The following is a 26,410-nucleotide window of genomic DNA, read 5'->3' on the forward strand; positions in this document are numbered from 1 at the left end:
ATAATAAATTTTATACATTTAACAAAGCTTTTTGCCATTTAACAAAGTTTTTGTATTACAAACGTAAAAATTGTTTGTAGAAAATAAATTTTCCTCTGTTTTATGTCAAAAATTACAAAAACCACTGGTGATGGGGTTTCTGAATCCTGTTTTATTCAATATGTCGGGTCAAAAACCATCAAGTTTACCCCAATATTTTGGGTTCCTAGAATTAGAATGAGATCTTTCGCTACCTGTAACTTGCTAGCAGTGCATTTCCAGATCATGTTTTTATAAACTTTTTTCATTATTTTTGCTTGTAGAATGAGCTCAGCAAGCACAGGAAACACTCTGTGTAAAGCACAGTGTAACTAATTTTACTCAGATATGTCACTGAAACTAATATACTATAAAATATATACTATAATCAAAGCCATTTAGTGAGCTGTCAGTTTATTTATGGTATTTTTATTATCTATTAAGAATAATTCTTAATGAGTAACTTAAACTTGAACTCACATCACATCTTTTAAATGGTAATTTGATATTTTTGGGAAGAAGAATTCCATTCATTTCAAGATTATTTACATAAAAATCAGTTATCTTCTAGTTGATATAATAAAGCTTAAGAAGTAATAATGATGCATTGCCATTCCTTATCACTATTATTCTCTTAGATTATTATTAGTCTGTTATATTTATGATATTATTACAGTACTAACAGATGATGTACAGTACAGACAATGTTATTAATACATAACATTCTTTATGTTATGTGCTAATCTTTTAATTTCAATATATTTATTTCACCCTATAACATTAAGCATTGTAACATAATGTATGCCCTACCAATCCTTTCTTTGATGTAGCTCTGTTGCAGACTTATTTTTCTATCTGTCTCATCTTTAAACTTGTTTTATTTTAAATTTTGTCAATATAATTAATTTTCAAACACTGTTCAAATTTGCTATTGTTTTTTTCATTTCCTAGGATCTCTAGTTTTTATATTACAGTATGCTTTATTCATATATTTAATCTTTAAAGCAATAATGCTACAAAATTTCTTTACTGCATCAATGTTCTCTTTCCATGCACAAACTTATTTCTAATAAGTTTAAAATATAAATTATATTTTTACTACCTAAATTTAAAGATTCTTAAAAAAGGGGTTATAAAATGAGTTTTAAAGTCTTCTGTTATATGTTTTCTCCTATCTTAGTAATCAATTAACTTAGCATTACCTTTACTTTATCATATTTTGTTACTTTTGTTTTCCATTTTATGCTTTCTTGATGTGAAATTAATTTTTTTTCTTAAAAAATCAAATTATCAATATTTTTTTCAACTCTGTTTTGGTTTTGATAAAAAAATAGAACTTTTGTTCTTTTAGAAGAACCATATCATCATCAATGAATCTTATAATATTTTCATTTATTTCCCCAGATTGTTATTCTGCCATTATTTTGTTTCCCCAGATCTTATATTTTCTCTTCTGATAACAATTTGTAAAATTAAAATTAATGGAGTGTAAATTATATCTTCTTCCTTTATACATTAGACTTTATTATTCTAGGTTTTGTACCCTAGTTACAGCTAGCTACGTGATGTTTTAATCCAGTCATAAATTAATAGCTCCTTATTCACTATACTTCAAGTGTACAGCGTTTAAAATTTTAAATGTTCTGTTCCACAACACATTACTGGGCATCTTAAGATAAATGAATACTGTGTAATTAGTTTTCTTTCTCAGCCAGCCTTCAAGATTAGTTCCAGATTAAATTATCTGCTACAGGTCATTTTAATCACATTTTAATTGTAGGTATTTATCTTTTACAGGTCATTTTTTAATCAAAACTGGTCATTTGTATACCTTTCTCCTAAAATTCTATTTAGGAGTAATTTCATTTTAATTCAACAAATTATCAGTGCATCATTGTTTTTGATTTTAATTATATTTGCTATATGACATCTATCCACCTTGTAGTGGCCAAAAAATATTTTTTTTATATTAAAATTTTTTTTTCTTAAGTAATAGACTATTTTCAAACTCGCAAACAGGTAATTTAACAGCCATTTTCGTTACTTTTTCCATGAGCTGTAGCATTATTATTTTACATCATACAGATGGTCAAAAAGGGGTTTTAGGACAGAGCAAAGATTGAACTTCATCTTAGTGTACTATATATTCATTCTTGTAATCTTACTTGACGACTTGTAATGTTAGCATGACTGATGTTATGTCTCTTTTTCAGACTATAAAAGTTACTACTAAACTCATTAGAAAGAATAAGTTGATAATAAATAAATAGTCAATTACAGAATGATAAATAATAATTACAAAATGATAAACAATTCAAATACATTAACAAGTTGTTCAATTCACTTTTACCTCACTTTACTCCTACTAATGGAAATTATGAATAAATCTTGCACTTTTTGATAATTAACTTAACTTAGTGCTCCTGTCATTTTTTTTATTGAGTAGAACTGATAAGTCCTCATCATCTTTGATGTAATGTTGTGTCCTCTTCCAGTACAGTAGTTGATAGAAAAAGCTCTGATGGCGTGAGAATCTTTAAAATATTTTCCAGTTGAACCCATGTTTGATTATCCCTCAATGATTTTTTGAATCATTGAATCATTTTTTTAATAAGTACCAGGACCCTGCGGATGGAAAAAGTCTATTTGATATTCCTCTTTATTTTCATGTATTTTAAAAGATTTCGCCTAACCACCACTTAGCTTCATATATGCAGCAGACAAAATTTTTACATTTTGGCTTTCGTAAACCTATAAAGCAATCAGAAACGCCAATGTCCTTGTGTACGAATACTAATGTAAATGTTTCTGATTCAGAGGTCGCCCGGACTTTCAGAATACATTTCTGACTTGTTAGAACAACTGTGAAAGGTTCTTGTTTCTGGGACTGTTGTGATTACCTGATAACAAGAACTGAGGTATATTCTTCAGTCTCTTGAACATCTTTATTATAGCAGAAAATAAATGTTATATTTTTAATATCTTTGCAATAATTGTACGTTTCAGAAGGTGTAACAGTTTGATTGTTGACTGTCCTTTGAAGGCTTTCTTTAGTCACAGTTCTTTTTCCACCAGTACCATCAACTGGTCCTTTTCCATGGTATGAAGCAAAAAAATGCCATTCAGCTGTGATTCAAAATCTTCTTGATGGAAGCACAAATTTATGAAATTTTTTTGTTTTTATACTGAGCTGAGGAGCCATCATAAAAATTAAAAAAATGTTTGTGGTAACAGTGTTTTTACTTGCTTTTGGAAGCAGAACGATGTAGTATTGTGGGTGAAGTCTAATCACACTGTCTAATCACACAGTAGCTTTGGCTTTTTAATTTTCCGTCTTTTTTAAATTATATGAGAAATGGATGTACTGTGGCATAAGTTTTGACCAGTGAGTGACATGACTGGACTTCATCTTGCATCACAAAAGGAAAGTTTTGAGAGAATTCTCCCATTACAATATATTTACCCTCCAACAAGTTTTCCTTTTTAATGTGAAGGCAATAAGCTTGTTTCTTTGCAACAAAATGATGCCTTTTTAGATTATTTAAATTTTCAGTAAGTTATCTAAGTACTCTTGAAATGGGAGAATTTGAGTAGTTAGTTCACAACAGAAACCCACTGTTTGAAAGTAATTTCAGAATCAAAATCATCCCAGCTCTCTTGCAGTAATCTGAGCACTTCATTAGTGCCTGGACATTTTTCACAGTGTGACAGCATGTATGTTTCATTTTCTGTAACACATACCATGGTTGATAGGAGAATATTTAATCAAATAACATCTTCATCAATTACGTGACTGGGTTTCTTTTTGCCAATTTTTAACAAAATTCTATTTGTTTTAACTAATTGTTTGAATTGACATGCTAAATACTGACTAACTCTAAACTCAATTTGGATTTTTTTAATGCTCAGCTGCTTGGTAATAAATTTAAAATATTCATTTTTTCCTGGGTTGATTTAACTGTTTTCATTTTATACTTTTTTTAATGATTAATTCTTCATATTCCCTACTTAAATCAGCATAATTTTGTGGTACTAAACAAGTTTCTTCTGTAGAAATATTTAAATCGACAGGATTGTTTAATTTACTGGTAACTTACTCCGCTGTTTTTGCAACATTATTTTTTTTAAATTTGTTCTTTTGTGCTGCTTGATAATTTTTTAACCTTAATGGGGGAAATGCCAAATGCTGAACAAGCTTTATTCACTAACTCAACTATAACACATTGAGGCTGAAATATATCTTGACATTCCGGTTCGCTTTCTGTATCGTCTTGTGGTTTTTGTACCTTGTTTAAGCATTTTGAACATAATGCTCTTCCTGGAATTAATTTTAAATTTGGATTGCTTGTTGAAAGTGTCAAAGGTATTTTTCAAACAGATTTATTAACTGGTTTAGTGCGACAGCTATTTAGATAAATATTCATTCAGTTTTATGAAAAGTACAGAATTTTTTTTTCAGTACATCCACTTCTTAATGATATCAATGTTATTTGCTGTTCAGTAAACTAAAATATCATGCAATACTGAAGATCTATTGTAAGTCAATTTGTGACGTACTGTTTCAGGATGATGGCAATCATCCCGAAACAGGACACTTCATAATCTGTTTTTATAAAATGCAAGGGTTCCTACAGTAACAATACAGTATAAATTATAAAACTACTAATTGCACCTCACTTTGTCTTATCCCAGTTTCTTTGCAGCTAAAATAAAAACTTCTCTAATTAATCAATTTAAAATAAAAGATATCACATAAAAGAGAAGTTCACTCCTAATAAAATTATTTTGTAAACAAGCGTACAGTACCTAACCACAATATTAACAATACAAGATATCACATTGAAATCAAAACAGTAACTTAGCCTTCTACAATATTTACATTCAGGATTACGCAAACATTCACGTCCATGCATGTCTATTAACTTTTATGTTTAAACATGAGCTTGTGTGTATGAGTCATATTTTAAGTAATAAACTATCTAGAATATAAACTTTCTATAAAATTATCAAAATATTTTTTATAGTAGGCCTACATCATCGTCTGAAAAAATACATGCTGTGAATTTTTTGTATACATTGTTAACAGTTAGAAGGAATAGTGTTTTTTTAGCGATTTTGATGGCTTCATTACTGAAAGTACTACTGGTACCTAAGAGTTAAAAGGTAAAAAACAGACCTGTTATCTTAAGCCCTTCATTATTTATTTTGAGCCCAAAATTTGAAAAAAACAATTTGTAAATGTAACTTAGGTAAACATTACAAGATTTGTTTATGTAACAAAATGAATTTTGAGTACACTAAGTTAAAGTCCTATCTTTACTCTTTATGAAGTTCATCCTCTCTCTCTCTCTCTCTCTCTCTCTCTCTCTCTCTCTCTCTCTCTCTCTCTCTCTCTCTCTCTCTCTCTCTCTCTCTCTCTCTCTCTCTCTCTCTCTCTCTCTCTCTCTCTCTCTCTCTCTCTCTCTCTCTCTCTCTCCTCTCTCTCTCTCTCTCTCTCTCCTCTCTCTCTCTCTCTCTCTCTCTCTCTCTCTCTCTCTCTCTCTCTCTCTCTCTCTCTCTCTCTCTCTCTCTCTCTCTCTCTCTCTCTCTCTCTCTCTCTCTCTCTCTCTCTCTCTCTCTCTCTCCTCTCTCTCTCTCTCTCTCTCTCTCTCTCTCTCTCTCTCTCTCTCTCTCTCTCTCTCTCTCTCTCTCTCTCTCTCTCTCTCTCTCTGTGTGTGTGTGTGTGTGTGTGTGTGTGTGTGTGTGTGTGTGTGTGTGTGTGCGCGCGCCTGCGCGCGCGCGTGTGTGTGTATTACTTTATTGTATTTATAAATTAGAAAGTAAATTATACTCATATGTTCCCCTTTCTTAAAAATAATCTCTTTATATCAACTTTTTCTTCAATCATTAAATCAACTTCAATCATTACATAACATCATATAGATTATAGGATTCTAAATATATTGTGTTACTAGAAAAATTGTATTATTCCACTAAATGTAGATGTAGTAGGAATTAGCGAGGTTTTGTTTAAAGAGGAAAATGACATTTGGTCTGGTGAATTTAGAACAATTTACTCAGGTTCAAATAAAGGGCAGGCATAAGAAGGTTTCATAATTAACAAGAAGACAGGGAATTGAGAAGAGTATTTCAAAAAGCTTAACAATAGAATCATGGTAATCAAGATAAAATCAAAACTGAAGCCAAGATAAAATCAAAACTGAAGCCATCAACTATTGTTAACGTCTACATGCCTACAACTGCCCGTAATGATGATGAGGTAGAATGTGTATATGAAGAAATTGATAAAGCAGTTAAACACATAAAAGGCGAAAAACATTTAATAATAGTTGAAGATTGGAATGCAAGCATTGGAAAAGGCAAGGAAAAAAATATTGTGCGTGACTACAGGCTCGGTAAAAGAAATGAAAGAGGGGATCGACTTGAGTTTGTATGAAGTATAATTTAATAATTACCAACACCCAGTTTAAAAATCGTAATAGAAGAATATACACATGGAAAAAGCCAGGTGATACTGCAAAGTATTAGATAGATTATATCATCTCCAACTAGGATGTAGGAACAGGAAGGGTAGCCCTCCTGTGGAGAGGCATCATGACAACCGAAAGAGGGGGTCGTAGTGTCCTCTATGAACCGGGAGAGACCCCGATGGGTAGTTCAATTCAAGTGATAAACTAAAGAAAAGGGTGGGCTAGTCTACAGCCACGTCACTTGGGATCGACCCAGACAACATCTATTAGGCAAGTACCAGTTGCCTTCAAGTGGTTAAAAATGGTCCATAAAAAAAAAGATAAATTATATTATGTTTAATCAAAGATTTAGAAACCAACTCGACTGCAAAGCATTTCCAGGAGCAGACATTGATGGTGACCATAATTGAGTAATAGTGAAAGGTAGATAAGGGTTTAAAATCCTGAAGAAAAGGTGCCAGATGAATAGGTGGAATTTGGAGACGCTTGAGGAAGAGGAGGTAAAGAAGAGTTTTGAGGAGGACATCACAAGAGGTCTGAGTGAAAAAGATAAGTTAGAAAATATAGAAGAAGAATGGGAGAATGGAAAAAAGGAAATTCTTAAATTAGCAGAAGCAAACTTAGGCAGAACAAAGAGAACTGGTAGAAAACCTAGGATATTAGGGGATATATTGCAGCTGATGGACGAGTATAGAAAGTATGAGAATGCTAGTGTTGATGCAGGTAAAAGGAGCTATCATCAATTAAGAAATAGTATAAACAGGAAGTGCAAATTAGCGAAAGAAGAGTGGAATAAAGAAAAGTGTTCAGAAGTGGTAAGAGAAACTATTATTTGTAAAACAGATGGAGCATACAGGAAAGTTAAGGAGAATTTTGTAGTACGTAAGTTAAAATCTAATAATGTGTTAAAATAAAGATGGTACGCCAATTTATAATATGAAAGAAAAGGTCAGTAGGTAGGTGGAATTTACTGAAGAGTTATACAGAGGAAATGAATTAGAAACTAGTGTTATAGAGGAAGAAGAGGATGAAAAGAGAGAGATACAACACTCAGATCTGAATTTAGTAGAGCACTAAAGGATTTGAATGGAAGAAAGGCTCCTGGAGTAGACAAGATATCTGCAGAATTACTGCGCAGTGCAGGTGAGAAAGTGCTAGATAAATTATACAAACTGGTGTGTAATGTGTATAAAAAGCGGAAGTTGTGTAGACTTCAAACAGGGTTATTGTCATGATACCAAAGAAAGCAGGAGTAGATAATTGTGAAGAATACAAAACAATTAGCTTAACTATTCATGCATAAAAAATTGTAACTAGAATTCTGTACAGAAGAATTGTGAGGAGAGTGGGAGACGTGTTAGGAGAAGACCAGTTTGGTTGCAGTAAACGTATAGGAACAAGGGAAGCAATTTTAGCACTCAGAATAATAGTAGAAGGAAGATTAAAGAGAAAAAAATCAACTTACATGCATTTATCCACTTAGAAAAGGTATTTGATAATGTAGACAGGAATAAAATGTTCAGCATTTTTTTAAAAATTAGTATTCAGATATAGAGACAGAAATTTATTGCTAACATTTATAGGAACCAAACTCCCAACAGGAATAATCAAGGAACATAAGAAAGAGGCCGTAATAAAAAAGGGAGTCCAACAAGGATGTTCCTTATCCTTGTTACTTTTTAATCTTTACATAGAGCTAGCAGTTAATGATGGTAAGAACAATTTAGATCCGGAGTAACAATGCAATGTGAAAAAATAAAGATGCTATGATTTGCTGATGATATAGTAATTCTAGCTGAGAGTAAAAAGGATTTAGAAGAAACAATGAATGGCATGGCATGGATGAAGTCCTGTGCAAGAACTACTGCATGAAAATAAACAAGAAATATATGAAAAACATGAAATGTAGTAAAAAAAATGTAGATGGAACACTGAATATAAAACTAGGAAGAGAAAAAAATTATGGAAGAAGAGAAGAATTTTGTTATTTGGAAAGTAGAATTACTAAAGATGGAAGATACAGGAGCGATATAAAATGCCAAATAGCACAGGCGAAACAAGCTTTCAGTCAGAAATACAATTTGTTTACATCAAAAAATAATTTTAACATCAAGAAAGCATTTTTGACAGTAGTATATGGAGTATACCTCTATATGGAAGTGAAACTTGGACGATCGGAGTACCTGAGAAAAAAAGATTAGAAGCTTTTGAAATGTGTTGCTATAGGAAAATGTTGAAAATCAGATGGTTGAATAAAGTGATAAATGAGGAGGTGACAAATTGATGAAGAAAGAAACATTTGGAAAAATATAGCTAAAAGAAGAGACAGACTTACTCCAGGTATCCAGGAATAATCACTTTGATATTGGGGTGACAGGTAAATGTGAAAGATTGTGCAGGAAGGTAACGTTTGGAATACGTAAAACAAATTGTTAAGGGTGTAGGAAGTAGGGAGTATACCAAAATGAAACAACTGGCACTAGATAGGAAATCTTAGAGAGCTGCATCAAACCAATCAGATAATTGAACACAAAAAAAAATTGTGTTAATCCGGTGGTTAATTTCAACCAACCTTCATTGTATGTGAATGTATTCTTGTCATACACAACTTGATTTTTTCCAGATTTACCAGAAGAGGTGTTGATCCTGCTCCATTAGCAGAACATGGTCTAGTTAATGAATTACTAAATAGATTGTCAAATGCTGCCGGTCCCGCAACAACAACCGTTTCAGGACCAGGTATGTAAAATAGTTTGTTTAATATCTGTTTCCTAATTAACTATAGAGTATGCACAGAATACTCTGTAATTATAGTACAGTCTTAATATTCTTTTCTTTTTTTTTTAATATTACAACAGAACATAATTGAGATACTTTGACTGTGGAAATTATCTTCAGAATTCTTATGCCTCACACGAAGAAACAAAATTTCAAGTTCTTAAAATCAGCTTACAAGTCAATTTTAGTAGATTTATTGTATACATTTCATAAGTATTATATGAATTTATAGTGTACTTAGATAATGTAACTTGCAACTTATTTCAAACACCTAATGTTTTTTTTTAAAAGCTTTTGTTTGACAAAACTCTTAACTTATTTAAAATCAATACATTGTTGTCAAAACTGTGCCCCTCTCTATCTGTAGTGTTCCTGTTTGTAAAATCATTTACTCTTGTCAGCCTTCTAATAATAAAAGTTATTGAAGGATATTACTTCTTACCAAAGAAAATGATAAGTTGTAAGAAATGCAATATTTTAAAATTTAATATTTGCCAAATTAAGGATTAAATTGTCTCATATTTGTTTTAGCATATAGTAAGTACTTATTCAAATGTAGATTCCTTTCCTCTAGCTAAGTACTTGTATATAGAATACTTAACAGAAATCACAATTTTATATTATTATTTATATATATTACAGTGTAGTTTACTGATCTATATGTGTGTGTTTTAATTACATTATCTAGATTGTTAATGTAGTTTGCAGGTGTACAAAACAAATTTTAGGGAATTTAAAGTTGCATTATAATTTATGATTTTATTGTTTATTTTTATTTATCTTTTTTTTTTAGCATAGTTGTAATATGTTTTTTAATCATGTGAATGATTTAAAAAGTTTATGTTTTTGCATTTTCTTCTGAATTTGTTTTGCTATTATTTAAGAACTGTAGCAGAAAGATTATTTATTGTTTGTGGCATTCTACTCTGTTTGATTGATACATAGGTTGTCAAAACCTATTGTGTTTTTTCTTTCTTTTCAATTAAAAGAGACGCTAAATATCTGTCTACAAAATATACCAATAATTATGAAGTAATCTCCTGAATATTTTGAATATTCAAGATATATCATATTGTATATATACAGTTACCCTAATAATTCCACACTAATATTTCCCAGAATTCATCTTCAAGCCCATTAATCAGTCGCCTATGATTTGTTCCGAATATCTTCCATGAAAGAGAAAATGTAACTTCAGCTTTATTTTTGGGTTCAAGACAAAATTCAGGTGGCTAATTGTGGCAGCTACAACCATTGTGAGAAACCCAGAGTGTTTATCTGCAAAATACTGCAATGTTGGCAGGAAGACATCAAGATGCATTATAATGTAAGAACAGATTGTAGTTATGACATAAGTTTCATTTGTTCCTCTATCTCTTCTCTCAGATGTTTTAAAATGTCATATAATACTCTAAATTCATTCTTCTGTAAGAAGGGATGATTTCTTTGTGCATTGACTTCTTATGTTGAAAAAATAGAACTCAATGACGTGCTCTTTGATAACTCATAATATTTTATCTCTTTAGTAATGACTGCTGATCTGTCTTGATCTCACTGTAAAATGAACGTTCAGTTCCTTAACCTTGAGATGAAAATAGAGCCACTAGTTGTAGTTTTCCAAGTGCTTTTCATATATTTGGATCCTCAGGTCGAACTTCACAATTAACTTGTTATCGTTCAAGTGGTCTTGAAGTATTGCTTAGCCAACTCCTTAAGTGATTGTAATGATTTTACATTCCTTGAATGATGTTAAAGTTTTTATAAATTATTCAATTTTTTTTTCAATATTTTGGAGTTTGTGTTAGGCTAATTCATCTTGAGCATTCAAATGTCATAACTTTCAAACATCTCTGAGATATGATCTCTGCTTAAAATATTTTCTTTGTCTTAAAGGTTGATTGGTAAAAGTCCAACATATCATTTTTTACTGATCTTGCAAATGTCTCATAAAATTTGATTCATATGTATTACTTATTTTAAGCATTGATTGCTGCAGTTCATAACATATATTACAATAACACTCCTTTGTGCAAAATGCATTATTCTGTGACATTCATAAGTTAAGCCTTAATGCAAGTAGCATACCTGTATATTTAGTTGTTGAACAATCAGTATAGTCCAGGAATGATAGCATCTTGTAATTAAGTGTAATATTACGGACTTCATATCATATCACTTATCTCATCAACTATGGTGGCAAGTAAGCTGAATCCTTCACCTAACTGCTCCTCCACAGAGATGACGTATATCAGGCAGAACTTATTGCTTCCAACCTGGTATGTTTTGTATAGTAATAATTTTTCATCCAGTATCTAGTTGTCAAATTCTTTTGTAATTGCACTGATGACTCTTACAAAAAATTGTACAGTAAAGAAGACTATATTTTAGAAGGAGAAAGAAACCCTTGAAAGAAAATTAAAGTCGTGAGATTAGATCATGTATTCAAACTGTTTGAATACATACAATTAAGCACTCATTACTGGTCTGTTGGATGATCATAGATTATTTTAATTTGAGTGATTTGATGTATAACAACCAAAAATTGTATCAATAAATCAATTACAAGGCAGCCAATAATTTTTGTTTGTTGTCACAGCTGGTCAGCAGTGATATATAACTATTGACATTACTAACAGGTTTTTGGATGTAGCAGACTTTTTTTAAAATTATATTTATAAACCATATTATCTCATTTTCCTCTCTAATTTTCATTAAATAAGCAACGCAGACACTGACACAGCATTGGCAGCATTTATGCTATCCATTAAGAGCTGGTTGCAGGATACCATAATGGAATTTTTAAAATTAATTTTACTGTTTGTATCTGAAAGGTATTTTTTTTAAAGAAGTGAACTGAAAAAAAGATCACATTTTTTTGAATAAACACATTACTTTATAAGCATCCTCTTACGAAATTATTCTATGTGTGTAGGTACACCAGGACCAAATGCAGGTAACACAGCACCTGAAAGTAAGTCATCAGCATCTGTTTCAACCATTATCAGCCTCTTATCGACATTATGCAGGGGCTCACCTAGTATTACACATGTAAGAATTTTATTATATTATTTATGGCAAAATTTCATTAAAAAAAATTTTGGATTGGTTACTAAAATTATTAAGAGTTATTTGAGCATTCTTTTATTGAGTTATGGTATTCTGAGTTGTGCAACAGATGATTCAACAGCTTTATTAATTTTTTTCTGTTTCTCAGTAGCCTTACCATATTCATTGGTAGTATGTTTATGCAGTGATTTATCTTAGACTGCTGAATTTAAGTTCTATTAGATATTATTGATGTGACAATTTATTAATATCATGTGCTTGTTTGTTTTCATCAGATTTGATGAACTTGCTTCATAAGACTGTAAAGACAAGCATTTATTTTATTTATGTTAGTTATCAAGAAGGTGCTACATTCTGTTGCACTATACTGAAATTATCTGTTGAGATTATTTTCATTTAATAGAAGTTTTATATTTGAAGTCAGTCGTTTGTTTTTGTCTTTATTATGGATTTTTAATGAATAGATAACATTTATAACTTTAAAATTAAATTTTTCTTAATCTTGCACAAGAAAGTTAATCAGTAAAATCATCTTCAGATTCATACCTCTAAAGAACATCTTTGCTAGTAACGGGCAGTATCTTAAGTAAGGGGAACCAACATTGCATACAAATTATATAAGTTGGCAGAAAAAATTATCCTCCAATCCAATGAATGGTAATAAAAAGTTTTGGATTGATTAATGAGTAATTATATAAGATTAATATTTGTGACCTATCAGATTTATAAATTACTAGATCAAGCCTCAAATCTTTTGAAAAATATGCCTGTAAAATTAAGAACTAACAAAATGTGCCAATCCCATAGTATTGTACAATGCTGTTTTTTTTAATAGATGCAGCACTGTTTTACATGACTACAAGGTTGGCAGTCTTGTAAAAGACAAATTACAATGTTTATTACACTTTCCAGTAATTGTAATATGCATATAACAGTTTGTTATCAAATGCAATACTTCTGGTTGTAATGTATATTTAGAAGATTATATTCTGAGTCAACATATTTCTGACTGTACAGCTTACAGTCCATGATTCCATTTATTCTATATTATAAAACATATGATTACAAATAAAATATCAGAGAATCTTAGAAGAATATTTTTTTAATGTAATTCCTAGAAATTAATATTTAAATAATTAATTTTTATAAATTTTTATAAACTATTCATAATTTTCATTTTTTTCTTTTTTATGAAAATCTGGGTTGTTATGATGGTGAATTTATGAATCATTGGATTAATAAACAATAACCACAGAGCTTTGCAAGAATTTCTGAGGTTGGTACCCCGTCTCTAATGCAATATCCCTAGATATTATGTAACAGTATGACAAGTTTTTTTTTCTTCTAGCCCTTAATTGAAATTTTACTGGCCCCCAAAATCAATGCCATTTTTCTGACTGACTTTTCTTTTTCCAATTGTTTCTGTCTTCAATTTTATCTCTATAAAAAACAACAATCCATTCTATTTTATCACTCAGAGGTTAAATATAATCTTAGTGCAGAATAAAGAAATTTTAAAGTAAGAAAAAATAAATTTTTACTTTTTAAATAGTGGTAGAAAAATAAGAACTACAGCATTAAAGATTATTTTTCTGTAAAGGAAGTAAATTCATTTGTCGACTATGGTATTTATTCTTAATTTCTATAGAAATTCAGGTAGAACAATAAAGAAAGGTAAGAACACTCACTTGTAAAAAAATAAGTTTGAAATATATCATGGAATCACTTGTATAATTTTCACAATCATCTGCGTAGCTTATTTAAATTTAATAAACAATTGATTAAAATGGCAGATTTCATTTTTAACTTTTAATCTGTGGTTGTTAATACACAATTATGATTAAATTATAAGTGGGACTAACATACTCTTCTTATGCAACAAAGAGTTGGTGTACCATACATTTTTTTCATTTGATTCTATTATTAGTTTGTTAATTAAAAATATTTCATAGCTTAAGCCACTGCATGAATATGATAATTTCTGGCAGTAACTTTATTTAATTGAAAGTGATGGTGATTCCATATATTAACTCTACTGAGTTATTGGTGAGCATTCTTTAAAGGTAATTGGTAATTTTCACGATATTGGATTTATTTAAAACTGAAAATGATTATAGATTAACAGTAAAGAAAAAAAGAGTTAAAAGTAAATATAAATAAAATCGGTAATAAAAGATAATTATTAAATGAAACAAGATTAATTTAAACTTTTATAATTCATGTTTTTGTGGTATTTGATTAATTAATTTACTTCAAAAACTTTGAAGATTAAAAAAGTAGCTGTACTAAGAATGGAGATTAGGAAGTTAAATTAAAAAATATTATGAACAAATATGTCATAGATAAATTTAGGTTGATTTCAGAGATTATTTATTATTATTTTCATCATCGTAATATATCTTCTAAGCATTATTATAAATTATAAATATTATTGTATATTATAAATTGTCAAAAAATATATATGTATATATTACAGTGGTGAAAATAACAGTAAAAAATCACTGACTACTTAATTATACTGATAAAAAATTGTCACAAATGTATTTAAATTTAATGTAGATGATAATAATTATAATAATAATTTATTATATCTACTCAGTAAGCTACTCAGAAACCAACTTAAAACAAGTGGATTGGCAATGGAGTAATCTACCAATTCAGATGGTGTTTTTTTATTTATCTCTCTTTCACACTTTTCCTTTCTCTCCTTCTCTCTTTTTCAACCCTCTGTTTCTCAAGTTATGTGAATTGACAGAACTCATTTCCTTTACAAACATATGTGGCATATACGATTGTTATATATATTTTCAGCATTAAATAAGCCATTTCTGAAGTTTAACCCCTTCTGGAGGACCCCCTAATGTTTCAGTCTAAATCTGCCAAAACTCTGCAATGGCACCAGATTAAAGTTAAAACTCCCTACAGTTGAGAATGTAGTGCTAACCATTTGGAAGGCTGTGGTCTATTCCACGAATACTTCTTATACCAGCTTTTAAATTGAAAACAATTTCCCCCAGAGCTGTGTTTTACCATAACTATCAGCAAATCTTAGTGACAGACTCAAAAGATGACAAGAATTGCCCTACAGAAGTTTGTTTCTCTCATGGACAGTTTTTTGTGGCCTGTTCCAGATTGAGTTCCTGGGCCAATCTCTCCCCAAAAGGGGGGAAAACTTCTAAAACCATTTACATAGATTTTTTGTAGTATTTTCTACTTCCCTTAAAATCTTACTGTCTGCAAATAACTGAACATTGCTGATCAATGAAGACTGGATGTATGAACATTCTCAGGATAAAACCAACCATTAGAAACTGTGATAAGATCAAAATCCTCCTCAAACTAAGTAGACTTGCCAGTATGTCCACTAAAATACAATTATGTCCACTAAAGTTATGGTAGAATTTTAATACAAATCTAATGTTACTTTTGAAATCTTATTCTAGATAAAATTCATTTAAATGAAGTCATGGACAACAGCTACTTTACCTCATTTGAAATGTGATTTTCTTTTGGGTTTATGGAACAAATAATTAAGATTTGGTGAGGGTCAGAAATTCTAACTACTCAGTTGAAATTGGGTATTCCTGTTAGTATGATTATAAAATATTGAAGTGCATTAAACTAGTTATTCTTATGAAGTGTGGACTTTAACTGAAAACACTCGTAGGGTATTCATAACATTTTAAAGAAATCTTACTTTTGTATTATATGTTTGTGACTTTTGTACTTTAAATAGTTAACAAAAAAGTTTTTTGTTAAAGGCAGTAATAAAAAGAAATTAACATTTCTGTTATTTGTATAAGTGAAATTTAATGACTAATTTATTGGTGATTGTGTGATTTAGTGATCTAAAAAATAATATAAACATAAATACTAAACAGCTTGTAAATTTGATTACATAATAAATATATTACTAATAATAAAATACTAGTGAATAATAAATTCATACTAGTGAACATATATATACGCACATGTATGTAAGATAAGATTCTATTGTCTTCTGTTCACCACCATTTTTTTTTTTTTTTTTTTTTTACAGGATTTGTTAAGGTCAGAACTGCCGGATGCTATTGAAAAAGCACTGAAAGGAGACGAGAGGTAGTATATTTAAGTTGTTTTCTATTTTGTTTTAGTTAAGGAATCTTAACTTGTTAATATGTGACTTTTTGAGGTTGTTAGTATTTGGGTATTATTTTTAAAAAAGATATATAATTAATAGAAATTTGACCTATGAAATTAAAGGATGAAGGTTAATGAAAATGTAATACTCTTGAATAGAGATGTTTGTTGAACTGTCTTATATTTAAGTAATATTTTACTTGCATTTTTGGCAGCTTATTCATTTGATGCTTAAATGAAAACCATTTTTTAATATATTTATGAAGTCTACATTTCCTCAGTTTATTAAAAATAGAAATTTTTCCAAACCTGATTCAAATTTAAGTCATTATTAATTCTATACAAAATATAAACTAATAGACATGTGTACTATCTGGTTTAAAGATTCTAAAAGAAAATTGTTACAGTAGATGTGTTGGGAAATATTTAGGATGCTGTAAGATGCGAGATTCAAAAATTCAAATGCAAAAGCTTGGTGTAGCGAGTGTAGTTTATAAAATTTTCATTTTATAAGAGTTTTTCTTCAAATTTTAATACTTTATTTGTCTAATTTAAAGGGACTATTTTAGGTTATTACTATAAGACTAGCTTCTTGCAACTGTACTATATTGACATATTTGAACTGATTGATTGATTGTGTTGAAGAGCCAGTGCCAGTGAATGGAATAAAGGCAAGCTTATTGTAATTATTATTTGAATTACTCTGGCAAATCTATTATTCTTAAGCAACAGTAACTTTTATGTTGAGATTGGGAAAGACTTAAGGCAAAATACATCAATGATACATTTAAAATAAAGGCAATGTGAAATTATTCAAATAGTTACTTGAGTGTAAATGATCTATTTATTACATTCATTACATGTTCATAATTATACTAAATAACATGTTTAGTTGAGACTGTTGTTTAAATGGAGGTGACTTGAAGTATTATTCTATTTAAAAAAATTGCAGTTCGCGGTCAACTGCGGGAAAAGGAAATGAATTGTTTACATTTGATATTGCATATTGTTTAACATTTCCATGTGTGTTTATTTTTATCATAACCACATATTATGTCATTATTTTATATACATATATATTTATAAATCTGTCAACAGATTTCAACAATTAATTGTGATTAATGGCTGATTATAATGTTCAGATTGGTGCAGAAATCTTTTCCTTTACAACCTCTTTAATCAATATTTTTATATTGTAGCCAGGCTTTGGCTGATCTTATACAAACCTTTTTCCTTTTCTTAATAACATATAGGTATTGTATTTTGATGAAATCAGACTTGTCTGATTTCATAAGACTCCCCAAAGGGGAGTCTTATTCTTTAAGACTTTGGGGGTTGGCGTCCCCACGGGCTTAGCCTCTGCAGCTTTTCTTCCCACTACACACTTAGCTGCAGAATACTTTTCACTATACACGTATGCTACACCAGGTACACTACATGAATTACAACATATGCATTTACTCGACTACACAACAACATCCAACACAGTTTTCTCTTTCACTTACACTTGATGGTGTTGCGACATCGTACGAAATGCAACCGTAACCCAAGGTGGGAACTATCGTGCCGATGGGTGAATGGCTCTACGTAGTGAGTCTCGAACGATGTCCTCTGGGCACCAGAGCAAACCCAGTTGTATTTAGCTCTAGCTCCAGTACGCGTGCGCTCTGCTGGAGTGGTCTATTGTATCGCCGGTTCTCGTGGGACCAAAATTTCAGTTCCTACAGCCAATTCAATGATGGTTGGTGGTCCATCTGAAAAAACCACCACTTTAAGTCTGGTGAAAAGGCCTCGTTCAGCTTCGTCTGACGAGGATAATTTTGCTACAGCCAATGAAGATGGTGTTAGGTGCAAGAATGTCCGCTTTGTTATTGTTAAGAATAATCAGGAGGGTGGCTCCCTTCAAAAGGTCTCACCTTTCTTGATTAGTAAATGCATCACAGGATGTATTGGTTCTCCGAAGAACATAAAAAAATTACGTGATGGAACAATTCTGGTGGAGACATATAACGACGAGCAGAGTCGGTCTTTGTTACGTCTGACCAATATGGGCGGCATAATCGTAAGTACGGCATGCCACAGGACCCTAAATACCATCAGAGGAGTGATTTTTTGTTGTGACCTTCGAGAAATGAATTTCAGGGAAATTGCTGATGAACTTAGTACTCAGGATGTTGTAGAGGTGAAACGTATGATGAAACGGCAGAATGGAACAGAAGAACCGACGCCGTCCCTTATACTGACATTGGGTCTTCCTGTTCCTCCAGAGAGGATTAGAGTGGGTTACCTCTCCGTTTGGGTATGCCAGTTCATTCCCAACCCACGGCGGTGTTTCAGGTGCCAAAGGTACGGTCACAGTACAACATCTTGCTCGAGGTCGGAGATCTGTGCTCGATGTGCTACCGAAGGCCACAGTGACGCTAACTGCGAGGAAAGAGAAAGATGTGAGAACTGCCATGGTTCGCATACGGCTTGCTCCCAAGATTGCCCAACTTTTAAGGAAGAGAAGGCGATTCTCAAGATGTGTACTGAGCAGAAACTATCTTTCCCGGCTGCACGCAGGGAGTATAGGAAGATAGTTAACTCACGTAAGCTCGTTCAACCTGATGTATCCTTCGCCACTGCTGCGTCAAAACAGACTGCTACACCTGTTCATCTCCTCAGTGCAGATCCTGCACGGAACTTAAGAAGCTCATTAAAATGCTTCTGATCAGGTTACTTCGCTTACAGCCACTATTTCTGGGCTGACGAGGATGAGTGAAAAGTCCTGTGTCTCAATATGAATCCAGCAGTGTGGTCCGTACAAACGTTCCTACTCCCAAAGTGCTGCCAACAGCCATTATTTCCGGGCTGACAAGAGTGAGTGAAAAGTCCTGTGTCGCAGTAACTGAATCCAACAGTGTGGTTCATAAAAAAGTTCCTGCTCCTAACGTGCTGCCGGTACGTGCAGAGGCTACCACAGATGGCGGTAAGCCGACTAACAAGGTCCCCACTAAAGTGACCCGCATGGCCACCCCCTCTGGGATGTCAGTAGCGACATCCCGTTCTCATAAATCACCTCCGCCGTCACCCCATATACTGGAGGATATGGTTGAGGAACCTCCCAACCCAAAGGCGTCGGAGTTATCTAAGGTGAAGAACACAAAAAAGAAAAATAGAATCACGTACAACTGAATTCTATATGGTTTCCTTAGAATATTTATTATTATTATATTTATATTTTTTACTTTATTTTAATTTTATGAACATTATACAGTGGAATGTTCATGGTGTACGGTCCCGCATTGCAGATATTGGAGTACTGGCGCAGCTGCATGATCCGATTGTCATATGTTTCCAGGAGACTCATCTTCTGCGACATACCCAATCGCACTCAGGGCATACTTTTGTGAGAGATTCGACTGTGTAGTGGATGGTAGAGAGAGTGGTGGAGTGGCTATTTTCATGAGAGATGAGGTATCAGCTAAAAGGATTCGACTGACCACTCTCGTTCCTGCTGTTGCAGTGAAGATCTCTGTCCCCTTCAAGATGTATATCTGTAATCTATATCTCTCGCCGAACACTGAGTACAGTGCTCTGGATATCTCAGATCTCCTCACACAAATACCATCTCCATCATTAATAGTGGGAGACTTCAATGCCCACCATGTTTCTTGGGGCTCGACTCTCTGCTCCACTCAGGGAAATATAACACGATGTGAGACAGGACTTGGACCTTTGTTTGCTGAATGATGGGTCTCATACATTCATGTCTTTATCATCTGGTACTGTGTCTAATATCGATCTCTCCATGTGCTCGCCGGCTTTACTCCCTCGTTTTGATTAGTCTGTTTGTGATGATTTTCATGGCAGCAACCATAAACCAATTCTTCTTCGTTTTGGTGTGGACCACAAGGTTCGGAGAAGGCCACGGAGGTGGATTGTAGAAAAGGCTAACTGGGATGGATATCGTATGGCCTTCCAATCGCAGTGTGACGTCGGTGCGGACATCCTTGAGCAACTTTCCTCTTTTACGTCCAAAATACTTGAAACTGCCAGCAGATATGTCCCACAAACATCGGGTAATCCTAAACGTCCTTCCGTTATGTGGTGGAATGATGATTGCAAGAGTGCTATTCGGAATCGATGGCGAGCACTACGCAAATTCAATAATAGACCTACAACTGAACATCTAGATATGTACCGCAGGGCTAGGGCAGTGTGCTGTCGGGTCTTCTTGACCGCTAAGAGGAATTCATGGACGAAGTATGTGAACTCCATCTGACGTACTACTCCCACGTCCACTGTGTGGAGAAAAATCCATGCAATTTTCAGGTCACCAGGGCAATCTATTCTCGGTCTCGTTGATGAGGGGGAACTCCTTACGTCATCTTCGCCTGTAGCAAATACTAAAGCGAAATCTTACCGTTCGGTGTCTCTCACCTCGTCATATAGTAATGACTTTCAGAGGTACAAAGCACGGATGGAAGTATTGGTGTTTCGGATGGTGAATTGGACACTCCATTCTTACTTAAAGAATTGTTGCACCCACTTAGGAACTCACGTGACACTTCCCCTGAACCAGACAACGTTCGCCTTTGTATGCTTTCGCACCGTCCTGACTCAGCACTACAACATCTTTTGAGTATTTACAATGGTTTATTCTCCGGACAAGTCTTTCCGCCCGGCTGGTCGGAGGGATTTATTATACCAGTACTAAAGCTGGCAAAGAGAAAACCTATCCCTTAAGCTACCGCCCTATTTCTTTAACAAGCATGTTGTGTAAAGTAATGGAGAAGATGGTGAACCGCAGGCTTGCGTGGTACTTAGAGAAACATGGCTTTCTTTCTTCGGAACAGTGTGGTTTCCGACATCGGAGTTCTTCCATTGACCATTTGGTGTCGATGGAGACAGCCATATAAAACGCCTTCCTGAACCGCCAACTCCTCGTTTCTATCTTTTTCCATATAAAAAAGGCGTACGACACGGCCTGGCGACGTGGCATTCTTAACACCCTTAGGAGGTGGGGGATCACTGGCAACATGCTTGCTTTTATCCAGGGATTCTTGAATCACCGGACGTTTGTGTAGACGATTCATTTTCAGACAGTGTCGTCTCTGAAAATGGGGTACCACAAGGAAGTGTATTAAGTGGCGCACCTTGTTTTCTGTGGCCATAAACAGCATTACCAATTGTGTGCAGGCTCCTGTCTCTTGTTGTCTTTTCGTTGATGATTTTGTTATTTACGTTGCGAGCCGCTCGACACCCACTGCGGAGCAACTGATGCAGAATACTATGTTTCGCCTTGAGGCTTGGTCAGGGACTACTGGTTTCACATTTTCACCCGACAAGACGAAATGTGTAGTCTTTTCTCGGCTACGGAACCCTTCTAATCCGCAGGTTTTTCTGAACAGAGAGCTTATTGCTGTCTCTACTTACATCAGGTTTCTGGGTTTACTTTTTGATAGCCGTCTTACTTGGGTCACACATATGAGAGATTTGAGAACAAAGTGTTCCAAACTTTTGGATATGATGCGGGTCCTAAGTAACACCAACTGGGGGGCCGATCGGTCGTGTATGTTACGTTTTTACTACTCCCTTGTTCGTTCCCGTTTGGATTATGGTTGTGTCGCCTATTCTTCAGCTCGTCAAACCGTACTTAGATGCTGGATGGTGTGCATCATTCTTTTCTTCGGCTTGCGACGGGTGCGTTTAGATCGAGCCCTATCACAAGCTTACTTGACAGTGGCGAGCCATCACTTTGGGATAGACGAGACCAGCTTTTGTTATCTTATTTTGCCCGTCTCAGCGGACAGCCTAATCACCCAGCTTTTGACCCAGTTCTTAAGAATCCTAATTTGAGGAAGTATGAGGACCGTCCACGTTGTACTGCGCCTGTGGGTGTCCGTACACGACGTCTGCTGCAGCATATGAATGTTGGCACTCCCTCGTTCTTAACATCATGTCCATGCTCGAATCCCCCGTGGAGAATAAACCATGTAAATTTTACGTTTGATCTTACAACGTATGATAAACAATCAACGCCACCTATTGTTTACCAATAGGTGTTCCAGTTTCTCGTCACCAAGTCGAACCCAGACATGGTGGTATACACTGATGGGTCGAAGCATGATGGTACGGTTGGTTGTGCTTTTGTTTTCAATGAACAGACTTATATGTTTGGCCTACCCGGTGTTACGAATGTGTTCACTGCGGAACTACTCGCTGTGGATAGGGCTCTAAGTATCGTTGATCCTAAATATAGGAACATTCTTATTTGCAGTGACTCGTACAGTGCTCTCCAGGCGTTGGAAAACCTTTATTCCGGACATCCTGTCGTCGTTGGCATTTATGATAAAATCGCTGAATTAGAAAAACGAAACAAGGGGGTAGGTTTTTGCTTGATCCCTAGCCATGTTGGGATTCTTGGTAATGAGAGGGCAGATTCTGCTGCGAAAGATGCGTGTATTCAACCTCCTTTCACCACCCAAGTTACTACCTTTGATTTTATTAATCATATAAAACAATCACTGCGAGCAAGGTGTCAAAGTGACTGGACGGCTGCCGTCGATAGTAAACTTTGACGGATTAAAGACTCAGTGTTGCCGTGGGGCTCCTCTTGCAGGAACTTTCATCGTGAGGAAGTGGTCCTCTGCCGGTTACGGTTGGGGCATACGAGGATCACACACGAATATCTAATGTCAGGAGGAGACCCACCCCTGTGCACACGATGCAACTGCCGCATGACTGTGCACCACATTTTCGTGGACTGCGTATGTTATGGGGTGTTGCGTCGTCAGTTTAGTATACCCAGCAGCATTCTTGATGTGTTGGGCAATGATGGCAGGGTTTTGGAGTGAATGTTTCTCTTTTGCAACTGGGTTACTGCAAAGGATTTAATATACTTATATATGTTTTTCTGTAAGGAGGGTTTTTTTTAATAATTTTAACCTTTATTTTCAATTTGATTTTCTAGCACTAAAAATTTCTATGTGTTTAATTTTACTATGTGGGGTGGGGATTTTTTCACAACCCATCAGAATTAGGTAAGTTTTTATACTTTCTTTATTCTATTATTTTATCTTTCATATTTTATCAACTTTGTCTGTGATATTAGTTTTGGGTTTTATTTTGCCTTCTTGGCTTGTTTTAGTAAATTTTTATTATATGATTAATATTACGTTTACACCTTGTATAGCTTATTATTTTGGAGTTATATTACCCTTTTAATAATAACTACCGGGCAATGATAACGCCCAAGCGTTTTTCGCCCACAAACAATAAGATTAAACATACTTCACAGCAAATTTATTGCACATACTGTTCTTTAAGAGTTGTTTAATCCTATTTATATCTTTATAAGTTAATTAATTATCCCATATATTTAGTTTCATTTTTAATTTATTTTTACCTGAAATAAGTTTAGCCAACAGAAGTGCCTGTAAAAAAAGGAAAGCCAATTAAGAGTGGAGAAAGCTTTAACTGTAGCTAATGTTCTTAAAAATTAATCCTTAGGATATTATTAATTCTGTAGTTGAGAATACTTGTGAGACAACTAAATCCAGCCTGGCTACTGTGTTTTGGATTCTAAATAAGATAAAAATGAACATGGTAATCATGCTGTGAAAAACAAGGAAAAAATTGTTCATAAAACTAGCCATAAAGTTAAATACAATGACTGTAATGAGTGCCGTAAAGAGATTTCACAATTATTTTATGGAAAACTAACTTCCAAACTTTTCACAGGTTCTAGCAGTAGTAAATAATGACACTAATCTTCCTATTTCTTCAGTTAAGGTCTTTCTATCGATTAGCGAAAGATATTTGATTTGTTTTCAGGAAAATAAATCTAGCATCTGTGATGATTGAGTGCGATGACATAATTTGCTGGCGGCATATGTATTTAAGAGACATTAAGAAATATAGGGAAGAAGAATAGTATATTTGGATGAAACTTGGGTGCATGCAACTCATACTGGCAATAAAATATGACATGTTGTCATGATTAAAATACCAAAAGATGCTTTTTTAACAGGATTATCGACTAAAAACTGTTTCCAAAGGACTTTGATATGTTATAGCTAGTGCTGGTGGATAGGAAGGATTTCTTGAAGACAGCGATTTTATTTTCTTGGTCAAAAAATTGAGTTCTAACGAATGGCAGTACTTCCCGAAGGAAGTGTTATTATCATGATGGCTAATGCCCCACATCACCCAAGGTAGAAAGAAAAGATTCCCACTACTGCTTCAAAAAAAAATTCCATTAAGGAGTGGCTTACATCAAAAACAATAGGTTATACAGAAGATACTCTGAAAAAAGAATTTCTTATTGAAGTAAACATAAATTTCAAACTCATGTCAGTGACAAAAGCCAAGGAGAAAAAATGATCCTTCTTTGTTTACCACCATATCACTGTGAACTTATCCTATTGAGCTCATATGGAGTCAGATTAAAAGTTTTGTGGCTAAATGTAACAACACATTTAAAATGGATGATGAATGAGGTCATTCAAAAAATAACTGAACTTAATGTTTTTAATCTTTGTTATTAATTTTACAGATCATTAGTCCTGGTCTCCTTCAAAGTACTCCCCTCTCCTATTCACACACTGAAGCAGTCCTGGATAGCTTCATTTGAAATTGCCTTGAGGTTCATGATGAATCTCCTTTAATGTCATCAATAACCTCAAAACGACGTCCTTTCATCACTGATTTTAATTTTGAAAATAAGAAAAAAATCGTAAACAGCAGGTCTGGCGAGTAGTGAGGCTGAAGGAGGACAATCATCTGATTTTTGACACAACTGATGAATTGACAAAGCTGAGTGTGCAGTTTGTGGTGAAGAAACCATTAGTTGTCTCACAACTCCGGTCTCTTTTTACAGATCTTTCATATAACTGTTGTAAAATTCCTTGATAGCATGCATGGTTCACTCTTTCATCTTGAAGCAAGAATTCAAACTTCACAATTCCATTAAAATCGAAAAAATCACTTTGACATAGGATCAAGACTGATGTGCTTTCTTGGGGCGTGGAAATCCTTTGCTAATCCATGTAATGATTGAACTTTTGTCTCTGTGTCATATCTGTAAAACCAGCTTTCATCTCCTGTTATGATCCTTTGCATGAATGTTTCATCATTATCGGCTTGTTCAAGAAGTTGCCAATAAATGACCAGTTGATGTTCTTTCTGCTGTTCGGTCATCATATGCGAAACAAACTTTGCTGCAACTCAATGCGTGTGTAATTTTTCAGTCAAAATGTCACGGGATGACCCAATTGAGATTCTAACCTCTTCTACAAGTTTTCTGATGTTCAATCAGCGATTTGCGTGGACCAGATTGTTGATTTTCTAAATGCAGGTGTCATGAGTTGAAATTGAAGACCTACCTGGTCGAGGGTCTTTTAAAAGTGACTGACAGCCACTTTTAAGTCATAAAAACCATTCGTAACATAGCGTACGACCCACAGCATCATCTCTAAAAACTATTTCAAAAGCTATTTCAGTGAAAGTTTTCCTCTTTTTCACACAAAAATTTACATTATATTGTTTCTCCTAAAACTCACTACTAACACTTAAACATGTTGCACTCAAATAACAATAAAAAGAAAAGTAAATGAGATATCAGCAATCCAAGATCATTTGATTACAGAGGAGGTTATGCAGAACAGAAGCTGCCAACCGCACATCACTAAATCTTTCTGTTGATCAAATTTTTAGCAGCAGAAAATGTGAATCCTATGAATATTTCATCATTTAAAAGCGGTTTACAGTAGTGAAACTGTTGACAAGAGTATTGTGAATGGGTGAGCATTGAAATTTTGCAAATGTGAAGCTAGTAAAGCAACAATTGAGGACGCACCTCACAGCGGACAACCAGTTTCTGTGACTGACGAAAAAGATTGAAAGGAGGTGGACGATTTGCTTTAAAGTAACCAGCGAATCACCCAGCAGTACATCGCTATTCATTAAGGCATATC

At 33.6% G+C, this 26,410-nt stretch overlaps 1 protein-coding gene across 14 annotated transcripts in view; it reads left to right on the forward strand.

Annotated features, from left to right (window-relative positions):
• Positions 1 to 26,410, forward strand: part of Ufd4 (ubiquitin fusion-degradation 4-like) — a 280,366-nt gene that overhangs the window by 71,107 nt on the left and 182,849 nt on the right. For all 14 annotated transcript variants that reach the window (XM_075368433.1, XM_075368435.1, XM_075368434.1 and 11 more), the window contains exons 6-8: positions 9,112 to 9,227; positions 12,199 to 12,314; positions 16,372 to 16,430. In XM_075368433.1, coding sequence (XP_075224548.1) covers positions 9,112 to 9,227; positions 12,199 to 12,314; positions 16,372 to 16,430 — 291 coding nt within the window. The remainder of the gene's footprint in view (positions 1 to 9,111; positions 9,228 to 12,198; positions 12,315 to 16,371; positions 16,431 to 26,410) is intronic.

The sequence above is a fragment of the Lycorma delicatula genome, chromosome 6, assembly GCF_047948215.1.
Source record: "Lycorma delicatula isolate Av1 chromosome 6, ASM4794821v1, whole genome shotgun sequence".
Classification (NCBI taxonomy): Eukaryota; Metazoa; Arthropoda; class Insecta; order Hemiptera; family Fulgoridae; genus Lycorma; species Lycorma delicatula.